Source organism: Orbicella franksi, chromosome 1, assembly GCF_964199315.1.
Source record: "Orbicella franksi chromosome 1, jaOrbFran1.1, whole genome shotgun sequence".
Taxonomy (NCBI): Eukaryota; Metazoa; Cnidaria; class Anthozoa; order Scleractinia; family Merulinidae; genus Orbicella; species Orbicella franksi.
The window spans coordinates 9,326,661-9,339,160 of NC_138145.1; the positions used below are offsets into that span (position 1 = coordinate 9,326,661).

The 12,500-nt window shown below is 40.9% G+C and overlaps 2 protein-coding genes across 2 annotated transcripts in view; both read left to right on the forward strand.

The window, feature by feature from the left end:
• Positions 1-4,470, forward strand: part of LOC145488477 (uncharacterized) — a 9,199-nt gene extending 4,729 nt beyond the window's left edge. The window contains exons 3-6 of the mRNA XM_081467359.1: positions 617-739; positions 1,452-1,583; positions 1,874-1,994; positions 2,696-4,470. Of these exons, the coding sequence (XP_081323485.1) occupies positions 617-739; positions 1,452-1,583; positions 1,874-1,994; positions 2,696-2,810 (491 nt within the window). The 3' untranslated portion in view covers positions 2,811-4,470. The remainder of the gene's footprint in view (positions 1-616; positions 740-1,451; positions 1,584-1,873; positions 1,995-2,695) is intronic.
• A 193-nt stretch (positions 4,471-4,663) lies between these two features.
• The window catches only part of LOC145488412 (uncharacterized), a 52,936-nt gene continuing 45,099 nt past the window's right edge, over positions 4,664-12,500 (forward strand). The window contains exons 1-7 of the mRNA XM_081467271.1: positions 4,664-4,893; positions 6,780-6,808; positions 7,080-7,108; positions 7,464-7,521; positions 8,248-8,316; positions 8,934-8,978; positions 9,377-9,457. Coding sequence (XP_081323397.1) covers positions 4,833-4,893; positions 6,780-6,808; positions 7,080-7,108; positions 7,464-7,521; positions 8,248-8,316; positions 8,934-8,978; positions 9,377-9,457 — 372 coding nt within the window. The 5' untranslated portion in view covers positions 4,664-4,832. The remainder of the gene's footprint in view (positions 4,894-6,779; positions 6,809-7,079; positions 7,109-7,463; positions 7,522-8,247; positions 8,317-8,933; positions 8,979-9,376; positions 9,458-12,500) is intronic.

Sequence of the window (12,500 nt, forward strand, 5' to 3'; positions counted from 1 at the left end):
TCGAGAAAATAGAGGGCTGTGAACAGTCTGCTGATGATCTTGCGTAACAGACACTCAGAGAAAAAAAATACGTTCGTTCTTTAGGAAGTAACTAAGTTGATTTCTAAACGAATTGAATTGATACTCCCCTAAAGTGCTTAGTTTTGTAGACTGAGAACAGTTTCGTATGGCCCGTAGTTGAAAAGTATGACCCAAGTTAATTCCATCTATAAGCTCAATAGGCACAAGCAGTTACAATTCTCTAGCGCGGTATTTGGCTAAAGATCTACTACATTTGTCAAAAAGTAACCCGGTTGTTTCAATTCTTACTTAGTTGTATCAGCTGCGCGAGATTACGAACTATTACAACGCGCTGAACAAACTCTTTTCTTACTTCAGACGGTTATAGGAACAGCACTGTACGTTTAAATGATCTCTTTCTACGTTAGGCTCGATTAGCAGTCGCTGATGCAGAAAGGAGCCCTCGCTCCGAACTCGAGAGAGTGGCCTAAATCGAGTTGATTTCCACGTTAAGTCTACGGCAGTAGATCATTTGTGGTTGCATTGCTCTTTTTATGTCTAAATCTGATGAGTATTTCCATTCTCGCCTGCTTCAAAAGTCATTTCTTTTACGCAGGTGCTAATCCGTGTGGAAAGAACAACGGAGGTTGTGCCCACCACTGTGTCAGATATGGATCTGAATACAATTGTTCTTGTAGCGCTGGTTTTAAGCTGGAAAGCGATCTTCACAACTGCACAGGTAAAAGGAAATGAAAGGCTGTGACACGCTACGTTCACAAATCTTACTCGTGGACATAAATTAAAATGGTGCATGTAGCCGCAATACTTCTCGGTTCGTGTTGTGATTCCGCTGTACATTTGGCTCCCTTCCACAGTACGCCGGAGGAATTTGAAAACGGAGGTTTCACTCTGAAAACGCATCAAATGTTTTCCGTCCACACTACGCCTGAGAAATTTTGGATTTGTGTGTGAGGAAAACTCGGTCAGGCAAATCACATGATTATCGTGACGCCATCGCTTTCGAAAAGTTCCGTTTTCGTGACGGATTAGTGTGGACAGTAGGTCTAACCGTACAAATGAAGCTGCGTTTTCAAATTTCTCCGGCGTAGTGCAGCGAACTGTCGCATCTCATTATTTAAACTGACTAACCAAGCCGTCAGGCGTTTCTCCAGGTTTATAGTTTTGTAAATACTTACCAGCGTTAACAAAAGACATTTTCTCGCTCATGAAATGCTATCGTCGATCTCACATTTGAGAAACTGCTATCGCAGTTATCGCTTCGCGAAGGTTTTTCTCGAGAAATTTGGCCTGCCATTCTTTAGTCAGGAATGTGCCCGTAAGTCTTGTTCCAGACAAAATTCTTTGCTTTCATAAAGGTCCATTTAATTTAGCCATTTCTTTGTATACTGATGACGCTCCACACGGTTTTGTTCACACAATTTTTTTCACAGATATAGACGAATGTAACAACACATCTGGCGGCCATAAATGTGCGCATATTTGCGTCAACACCGAGGGGAGCTTTGCATGTGCTTGCAGAACAAGATACAAACTTGAAAATGATGGTCTGACATGCAAAAAAGGTAACGTGCAAGAATACGACAATCATTGTTTGTGAAGTAAAAAAAAAGCAGTTATAATGGCCAAGAACGGCAAAGATAAACAAAGAGTATAAACCAATAATGCGAGCTCGAATCTCATGAATGTAACGCCGGTCCCAAGGGCGGGAAAATATCGTCACTGCTGTTTTTGCCTCTGATTGGCTGAATTTATGGAGCGAATTTTTTCCAACCAAGCATGGAACTATGTATAAAGCGTGGTCGACATCAAACTGAAAACTTCTCTATTCGAAATGTTTTCTATTTGTTATTAGTTCCCAAGACTTCGCCGACCGATAAAGCCACGTCAGACGACATGGAATGGGATTGGGTGGTGTTAGGGATTGTGATAGGAGCGGTGGCATTTGCGATTCTCTGTCTGATCTTGGGAATAATGTGAGTAGATGTTTTTATATTTGATTCGTATTCACTAGTGCCAAGTGTATCTGCCATATATACATTTTAGTGTTTTTAGTCGGTTTTGTAACAACGTTGAGATTATACAATTGCGAGGTTTAACATGTACGCCAGGAATCCTCTTTTCATTGGCTAAGAGCCCACCACGTGACCCGCCAATGATTACCTACAAATAACGGTATGCTCATGCGAAATACCATGGTCTAAATTTGTTTTGCTGCAAACAGTATTCTGCTCATGCGCGGATGCTGCTGTCATGCGTTATTGTAACCATACCCTGGGTGCCAGAGGGTTGCTTTTTTCGTGGCGAAGCCGGCATCAGTGAAAGGCCATCGTGGCTCTGTTGTGTGAAAATAGCAGATTGCTTTCCTTAGCTTTCAGAGAGTAAGTTAAATATGAAAATAAGCTTGTCGATCAAATAATAAAACAACTATTGAACTCGGTTGTCGCACAATGTTGTGATTTGTCAGTGTCTCGAAGATCAATTATTTACCTCAGCCGAAATAATTTATCTGCTCGCCATTGACAAATCAGTAATTATTAATTAATTATCAGTTTGTTCTCCGCTCTCGAAGTCTACAACATGAAGTTTACTCTTTCAAATGGGGTCGGAGAACTATTTATGGAAAGGCTTCGTTAGTGTTAGCAGTTTGTAACTGCTCAGTTGTCTTTTCTTGTAGTTCCAAAAGAGTGATGGGGAAGCGAAGGAAAGAAAACATCAACTCTCAAGAGATGACTGCTGTGAAAACCACAAGCTCAGTGGCGGCAACCAATTCAGTGGCAATCGAATCATAAAAGTGGATTTGAAAGGATTGTCCAAGATGACTAAAATCATACATCTTCTAACCTGTACTGTAAAAATACATATCTGATAGCCAAGTGATAAGAGAAGGGAAGAAAAATGTCACTGGGGTGTTTGTTTTCATGTAGAAATAATTTTGAAATAGATGCATAAAACTTCTGAGGTCAGGAAAGAAAATTCGTATTTTGAGCTCAATGGTAATGAAAGGGTTTATAACAAATAAGGATCGTTACACAGTGTTATGATGAAACTAGATACCACTTGGCTTAGGGAACAAGTGCTGTTTCATGCAAATCCCGTTTTCAAAGATTTCCTGAAGCTGCACGGATTTGTTTTCATAGTCACTGAAGTTGTTTAGTCGCAAGCCTGATCGAGCCCGTGTTGCTTAGCAACTTTAGTGACACCATGCGTACCTGGTATACTTGAGTGCTCGGTCTATGCTTTCAGTGGACAAAACTCTTTGCGGAATATGGCGCTTGTTTCTTTCCTTTAATGAACTAGCAGTCTGTCGAAACTGTATTCCAAGATTGGGTTGTGTTATTTGTGCTATTTTGTATTTAAATCGTAAATTTCTGAATGTCATATCATTGAAGTGGCATTGCTATTTACATGGAGTTGTACCTTTTCTTTTTGATTCTGTATGTAAGCAGTTTGCTGTTAAGAGTGCACTTAATTTTCAATTTAATTTCAGTCTAGCTACAATCAGAGACAAAGCCTTTTACAGTGGAACCCCGCCTTACAGTCTCCTCGTTAATACGGTCACCTCGTTATTACGGCCACTTTTTTTTGTCTCGGCGAAACGCCATACATTTTCCTATAAGAAGTCCCGTTAATGCGGCCACCCTGTTAACGTGTCCACCCCGTTAATGCGGCCCAATTTTCGAGGTGGGCAGTTGGTGATCGTATTGACGGGGTTCCACTGTACTACAAATTGGCATTCTCCATGAAAATGTCAGGCTTTAATTTTAGTTAGAAAAAAAACGCTAAAAAAAGTTGTCTTTAAAAAAAGTTTGCAAAAGTTATTAGAAAGGGATACAAATTATTTTGTAAGGATAAAATAGCAGGTGGGATAGAAAATGTAATTTTTACAGTGCAAGAATAGCTTTTCTGAATAATTGTAATAAAAAACTTTATCGTAAGACTTCATGCTAATTCGCATATTTTATCGTCGTCACAAACGACCTAGGTACGTATTTCAAATTTTATTGAACTTCCAGGTCAGCCCTCAAACACGAGCAGAAAACGCGCGGTAATTATTTTCCTATTTCCCGGTCTGAGGGTTAAGGGTAGGCTCAATCTCCAGCCGTGCGCACACCGTGAGGGAGGAGAGGATCGCTTGCGCACTGCAACACCCACGAATGGAGACTGAGCCTAAGAGCGAGGGGCGGCCCGTTGTCTACGCGAGGAGAACAGTTCATCGAGAAAGTCTTGTACCTGGAAGAACTCATTTTGCCACTTACACATTTTTCCAACGCAGCCACGATTGCATTACTCAACGTGGCGTGACATGTCATTGCGTTACGTTTCTGCTGTGCGCATATCCTGTTTGAATGGAGAGAACCGAGTCGAAACATTGAGTTAATATGCACAAAACACGATTTATAAGAAAATTGAATTTTTTTTTTTTCGCATAGGTACTCTCGCTTACCGTTTTCTGTACAGTTACAATATAAGCATGCGCGTAGACAGTAAAGAATCACAGCATCACTGTCTTACCCAGAAGAGAAAGGGGTATTTGTAAACCGAGAGAACTTGATACCCCAAGATCTGATCGACAAAAATGCAAAAGCTCTCTCCCAACACCACGCGATAATTGACCTCGACGAGTCAGCACGCAGGCATTCCTTACAAAGGTAGGCCTTTTGCTCAACTCGATCCCATTTAAAACGGTGCTTTGGACTCGTTTGCGTTGCGTCTCTCCTTTCCATGCAATAAATCTTGCTGTGTTAGAGAGACACGTAGCGGCTGAGCTCTGGAATTGCTGAACTCCGCTGCGCCGCAAGAGTTAAACCAGGATGGTGATAGTACGAGTTTTTCTCGTTTCATTAGTATGGATTGGAAGTTACACTATACTAGGTAGGTAGAACTCAGCTGACTTCCATATGGATCATTTTAGGTCCATAAAGCTTGATTAATTCCTTCGCTTGCGCGGAAAATTTGCGAGAATGTTTCCATCTGCTGACCATCGAATGAAATGAACTAGAGCATTCAACAGACAATGGTTGTCTGTTTCAATTGTGTGTGACAGCGAGTCGTAGTCGCTTCAAGTGGGTTCCCGTGAAGTAACTTCTTTATCGAACAATTTGGCTGCGCAGTTAACGTTTAACACTGGATGCTGAGAGAAGAATATTGCAATTATATGGAACAATATCCTCAGCTCAAAGATCCCGCAAAAACAAAACACAAAATTGTCTGATGGGGTTCAGGATATCGATTATTTGATAGCTCAAGACACATCGTCTGGCGCAGGATCAGTCGAAAGTATAATACAATTTTTTCGATTCTTTACTTTTCCCAAGTGAAATTATTTCTCAGTTTTTAAAATCCAAGCTGCCTTGCTTTTCCCCTGAATTGATTATCTTAGGTAGACGTTTGTGACGGCAACATTACGTAAAACAGTCAACGTTTTGCAAACAATAAAGCGTTGATAAATTATTTTATTAGGTAATTTACTTATGTTTTTTTTAAAGTCTTTTCCTGAAATAAATGAAACCAGCGCAAATGAATCATTCTCCTACAGAATTGAAAACCCAATTCATTTAATTCGTCTCAGACGTGTAGGTTTTCCAAGTACAACTGGCTTTGTTTGCGTGTAACAAAGACTAGTGGGAAATTTTGCAAATCTCTCGGACTGGCTAATTGTTATTAATTATGCGTGTTTATGACCTCTTTCAACGAGGTACTATTCGTCTTGTTATAAGCACTGTCGACGCTGTTTGAGACGCTGTTTGTGGTGAATTCAAGTTTTAAATGCAAATGAGTAATGGTAAAATAATGTTATATTCTTACCACTTTTCGCCCTCAGGCTGGACAAGACTGGTAACTACCGCAGAGTTGTATTAAAATGTACCGTCGACGTTTTGCTTGTTTCGTACGAAGTTTCTCAATACACAGTAACATTAACAGCCTCTGAAAATCAGCAACAAATGCTTGACGGAAAATTGCCCAAATTGAATAAAGAGGCATTGAGTTTACGCGAGGTGGCGTGACAAATCTTATGTATCCGTTGTCGACTTCACATTGCGTGATGTTGTATTGGTGAGTTTCATTTCATTGAAAGCGCGCGAAAATATACACGCGACGGTTTTTGCGACGAATGCGAAATGAAACAATGACAGGAAATGATTGCAAGACTTCCAAAGTATTTTAATTATTCAGTCTGTTGTGTGATCAATTTGCCAAAATGAAGCTACACTTTACAACTTAAAAGTATTGTACTTACAGTTCTTGGCTATAGTTAGATAAACTGAATTCAACGCACGAAGATGAGTCAAATCAACATTTCACCATTCAATTGATTTTAATACTGACAAATGTACTTTTATAATGAACACGATCTACCCAGTTATTCCAGTGTAAATAAATCTGTAAACTCTGGAATATCAAAGCAACACTGATTGTGTTTAATCTTGAAATGTAAGACTGTCGGAAAATGCCAGGAAGTTGATCTGTTACAGGGCCTTTTATTTCACAGTCCACTAACAATTCTACAGACAACCATGTCAGTCGGAGATGAATTAACATGATGTGAAATAAAAAGATATATTCAAGCACAGCTTCGCGTTATGTGGTACTTTGGTTTTGCAATTTATGATTTACAATTAAATGAATTTATCTGACATTTTGTGTAACGTCATGTCCTGGCAACTGCACTTGTCACGCAACAGCTCCTTGTTGTGTGACGAGTTAAAAGATCAGCCACCATCGACCTCACAAACTCACTCTTGTTTTTCTTTTGACAGCTGCTTTACCAGATGACAGCAGTGTGGAGGTATGACATACTCAATGATTTCCGCTGTTTTCATTGATCATTCAACTTTGAACAGCAAAGACACAGTCTAACCTAGTAGGTTGCCGATGTTTTTTCGCTTGTCACGCAATACACAAATTGTGAGTGACAAGTTGCGTGACAAAACACTCTTTTCCACCCAACAAATCTTCTATAAATCAAAAACATTTTGTTTCTTATTTTAGTTTTGCTTTTATTTGTTTATTCGTTTAACGTTCGACTAACCTAAGATTTTTGTTCCATTACTTCTCAGATCCTGAGCAGGAGCCGAAGACAATCTGCGTAAGCTGTCTGTTTAAAACTATCGTTGCGGATATTTTGTCAAAGTGATTGTCACGCTATTCTTAGCTGACACGTTACTTGTCACGTCTATGATGCCGAATCATACTTAACTTGAACAGTAACTCTTTTATGACTTTTTTGTATTTATTACACGTTAATTATATCCGGGTGTTAGCATGTGAAATTCTTTCACGCTTCCCATAACTAACAAATTTGAAATTTCGTTAATTCCCTGATTAAATATCTCGGCTAATTTGCATTGATTTGTAGGGTACAATTCTAGTGCATTTGAGTGATTTGCAAAAACTGTGTTTAACAGGAAACTGTTTAACTAATATTGTTTTCCTTTACCCAGCTCAAGGACATACAGACTACCCTTTAACCCTCCTCCGCCAGAAGTATTCACTAATTCGGTAAGTTAGCAGCGTGAATCAGTGCACCAGCTTCCACATCTCACAACTGACTCCTTTTAGACATTACAAACAGGCGGCTCTTTTAGTTAAATTGTTTCCGGCTGAGAACTCACAGAGAAAAGAACATAACGTTCACCATCAAAGGTGTAGGAGGAAGGGCGAAGAGTTAGTGTCACAAATCTCTCGCCAATGAACAGAGGTACCCAAAGGAGGCGTTCCTTAAAATATGTGTTCGGCAGGGAGTGTTGAGCTGGTTGCGTCCCTTTGGCTGACCGGGAAAAGAGCGTTGCCTTGATAAATTTTTTTTGTTCAATCTGCCTTCACTCTTGATGGAAGAATGAATTATAGGATCACCGAAGTCTAAATTTGACCATGAAGCCACGCCCTACTAAGTAAGTAAGCTGATGATTTTGTTGTTGCTAAAAGGCTGAGAAGTTAATTTTGAAAGTTCCTACTGAGGGTCTACGGAGAAAAAGAACTCTTGGTAGTGCGGAGCAACTGAAACATTCCCAGCACAAATTAAAAGCTAAGGTTAATTTAAGAGATAATTTCCTCTTGAGGTTTTTTCCCTGAAGGATTCTGAAAAGTTAGCTTGTTGGAAGTGAGTGAACGCCCGAACCGGTGTTGTGAAATTTTGGACGAATACTCAGAAACCTTGCTGCTAGTGTCCGCGCGCTGAACATCGTGCGGTTTTACTGTAAAAATTGTTTTTTGCCCTTACTGCAGACTCTTCCGCCTAAAGGGGAGCCAGGAAGACCGGGAGAACAAGGGATCTCTGGGCCACCTGGAATACCGGTACGTAAATCTTATAGTTTAGTTACGTCAAAACAGCAGTGGCGGATTAAGGGGTGGGGACCGTTTCCCCAATCCCCCTTCCTAACCCCTTTCCTATTTTTGCGGAAAAATATAACAGCCGAAAGCCTAAAATCGCTTTCCGCCCTAATAGAACAAAGATGGCCCAGTCAGCAGTCTCACCCCCACCCATATTTTAGCACCTCCGTATCGGCTACTGGCGCGGATAGTCCAAAAAAGAAACAAAATTATCTCGTGTTTCAGTGGGCAACCGAAAAGCAGTAAATGGCTGTTAGTTGTGTCATGATACTGTATGCAGTCTTGTGTCTAGGACATTGAACACGTGTGAACTGAACGCGCAACTGAAATGTTACAAATAAAGAAAGATTAAATGATCGCGGTTGACGCATGGGGCAGTTGCCCATTCGTCCAAGCAAATATTTACCTGCGTAGGTGACAGACCTTATATTTTTTGCAGAGGATCAGGGCCGCTGTGCCCAGTTCTTTATTCATGCGGTTTCCGGCCTGATGTAGCTGGCGCCACTTGGTTTTAATCAATTTCGGTATTTTGATTCTGTTATTTTTCGCTATGGTATAATTAATTTTCTTCTTTTCTTCAGGGTGAAACTGGTGATGCTGGAGGTCCTGGAATTCTCGGTAGACCGGTAGGATGGACTTTGTTAGCAGACTTCCGTTAAATGCAAACCTTATACTCTCCTAGGAAAGTCAACAAATGCAATCTTCGTCAAATAAAAGCCCGTTTTCATGTTTGTATTCCTGTTACCATGATCAAAGGGGGTCCAAAATGGGAGTTTGATAATGCCTGTCAAGATTGTTTTATGTGCAAAAAATTCAAACTTTCTGGAATTCCAACTATGGCAAAATTTCACTCACACTTAGGTTGTGATAGCGTCGTTGTGTGTTTGTGAAGAAAAGAACACATGCAACAATGAGGAAAAAAACGCATCGGGGAACCTCAATGATCGAGAACAAGAGAGAACCTTAATCTTATCTTGTCGAGGACTAATTCATAGCCTTTCGTATGGGCATTTCATTTTTACAGGGGGAAGTCGGAGCTCCAGGGGGTCAAGGTCCCCCCGGTCCTGTTGGAAGTGCTGGTCCCTCGGGAATAACACTTATTGGGGTGAGTAGGAAAGCACTTCATAGAAAGCATGACAATTGCACTGTTATTAATTAATGATATTCATGCCACGAGATGGGTGAGGGTAGCTCGGAAAAGAACTGTTGTTGGTGACTGACGTTTCGACAACCTGAGCGGAAGTCGTCGTCAGAGTCAAGTGTCGATAATATTTTGGTCCGTTGAAAGTGATTGGCCAGTTTAGCCGTGATGGTGCGTTATACAACCTCGGTAGTTCCGAGTTCAACTCCTCGACCGCGTTGTGTAAATAGTCGACTGGTCAGCCTCCCGCCATTTGGGATTCTTAACAGTTTATTTTCTATTTGCAATATTTGGTTATTTATTTACAGTGTCCCCAGTTAGCACAACAGTGCTAAATACATTCGACACTTAATTAAGTTATTATTATTTTCCTCTGTACACTATAAAACAGCAACGTAAAGTGACCAAAGTTTGTCATTTTGCGGAAACTTTAACCACGAACAGCGAATCTAAGTTATCGCGAGATATAATGTACAAATCCCCTGCAACTGGTCAAAGGCTACCGCGTTTCAGACAGCGTCCACACTACGCCGGAGAAATTTGAAAACGCAGCTTCATTTCTACGGCTAGGCCAACCGTCCACACTGATCCGTCACGAAAACGAAACTTTTCGAAAACGCTCTTCAAACCGGAGGAATTTGAAAACGCCGGCTTTGTGTTTTCGTGTGGATGGCTTCAAGACTGAATTCATAGCACTTAAACTGAAACTGGGAAGAAATTGGATTACTATTGTTGGGATATATAGACCACCGGGCGTTCCCAAAACTGTATGGAAATGTGAACTATCACAGCGATAAAAGAACACTTTGAGGCTACTATCGCGATCTCTCGCAACGTGTATTACTTGGGAGACCTAAACGCGGACTTGCTGGACCCGGATAGGCCTCCGGCTAAGGATGGCCGAACTCTGCTGGATTTGTTGGACATTTTCGATCTCCATTGTCTTATAAACAAAGCAACTCGAAAAGCTAGAACTTCAGAAACATTGCTGGATGTTATCCTGACCAACAACAAGAAAACAGCTTTGAACTCTGATGTTGTAGATACGCAAATTAGTGATCACTCTCTTGTTTATTGCATTCTCCGATCCAGAGCGCCGATTTTAAGATCGCGAAAGATTTGTTTTCGGAGTCTCAAGTCTTACAGCCAAGAAAAAATGCTGAACGATTTGCATAAAGTCCCGTTTCTTGACGTGATGGAAGTGTTTGACGATATTGACGACAAGCTTTACGCGTTTGAACAATTGTACTCGGACATTCTTGATGAGCACGCCCCCGTAAAACAAACACACATCAGAGGAAACCAGGTGCCGTACATGACAGAAGATTGGCGCAAGGCAATTAGGCATCGCAACAAGTTGTGGAAAATATTTATGCGGGATCGCACGGATTGTAATTACGAGCTGTATAAACGGCAAAGAAACAAATGCACGTCTCTCAGACGGAAAGCGATAAAAGAACACTTCAAAAAGAAATCGGAAAGTGGGCGTGAGAATCCGCGTGAATTCTGGGATACATATCGCCCCTTCTTAAACAGTAAAACTAAACAAGCAAATGACATAGTTCTTAAGGAAAATGAAGTTCCCATCACAAATAAGAAACAGATTGCGGAGTTGATGAACAATCACTTCGTCAAGGTGACGGAAAATGCTGATGATGTAAAGGAAAGTGATTTTGGAGAAGACTTCATGAATCATCCGAGTATTTTGGCAATTCGTAATGTGCAAAGACATGCACCAGAACAGTTTAGCTTTCATCACACGAACATGGTGTTGGTAGAAGAAATGCTTAAACACATGAAGACGCGCAAAGCATGTGGGTACGACATGTTACCACCCAGGCTGATTAAGGATTCTGCTTCTGCGATCGCCAAGCCGCTAACAGTGCTATTCAACTGCTCTATTGATCAGAGTAGGTATCCGGCATCTTGGAAGATGGGACAGATTACACCACTATTCAAAAAGGACGATGAACTAAATAAAGCAAATTACAGGCCGGTTACTGTACTTCCTGCGCTAAGTAATATATTTGAAAGACTCCTGGCAGCGCAACTTGGTGATTTCTATAGCTTGATTCTATCGGACTATATCAGCTCTTATAGGAAATTTCACAGCTGTGAAACTTCCCTGCTATGCATGACGGAGGAATGGAGAAGGATGAGAGATCAAGGGGACACTGTGGCAGTTGTATCTATGGACTTGTCAAAGGCGTATGATGTAATCCAACACCTTCTTCTTCTTGCGAAGCTCAAAGCCTACGGGTTGGACCAGGCAAGTTGTGCCCTGATTAAGGACTACCTTTCCTCAAGGAATCAGAGGGTCAAGATAGGGGATACTTTTTCAGAGTGGCTACATGCAAGACGAGGCGTGCCTCAGGGAAGCGTCCTCGGTCCCATGTTTTTCAATATTTTCATAAATGACATTTTCTTGTTTTGCGGGGATGTTAAGTTAAATGCTTATGCAGACGATCACCAAATATATTCATCGGACAGTGATCCTGTTGCGCTAGATGGGCGCATGCGTAACGCAGTCGAGACAGCAAACCGGTGGTACCGGCAAAATGGAATGTTGGCCAATGAAAGCAAACATCAGGCTTTGATCCCGGGAAAATCGGAACACACCTTCTCGTTTCCTACAAAGGACTCAATTGACATTTTGGGAATGAACATTGATAACAATTTAAATTTTCATAATTACATATCTCTTATTTGCAAAAAAGTCAACAACCAGTTTAATGTAATGCTTAGGTTCAGAAACCTTATTTCCAAAGACATTTTAGTGAAACTGTATAAGGCCTACATACTCCCTCATTTTGATTATTGCTCAACAGTTTGGCACTTTTGCAGTGCAAACAACAGGGACAAAATAGAAGCTCTTAACAAAAGGACTCTGAGATTCATTCTAAGCGATTTTGAATCGCCTTATAATGTGCTGCTAGAAAGGGTAAACTGTCTCCAACTTCATGATCAACGCATCTGTAAATTCCTTACTACCCTGTACAAAAGTCTA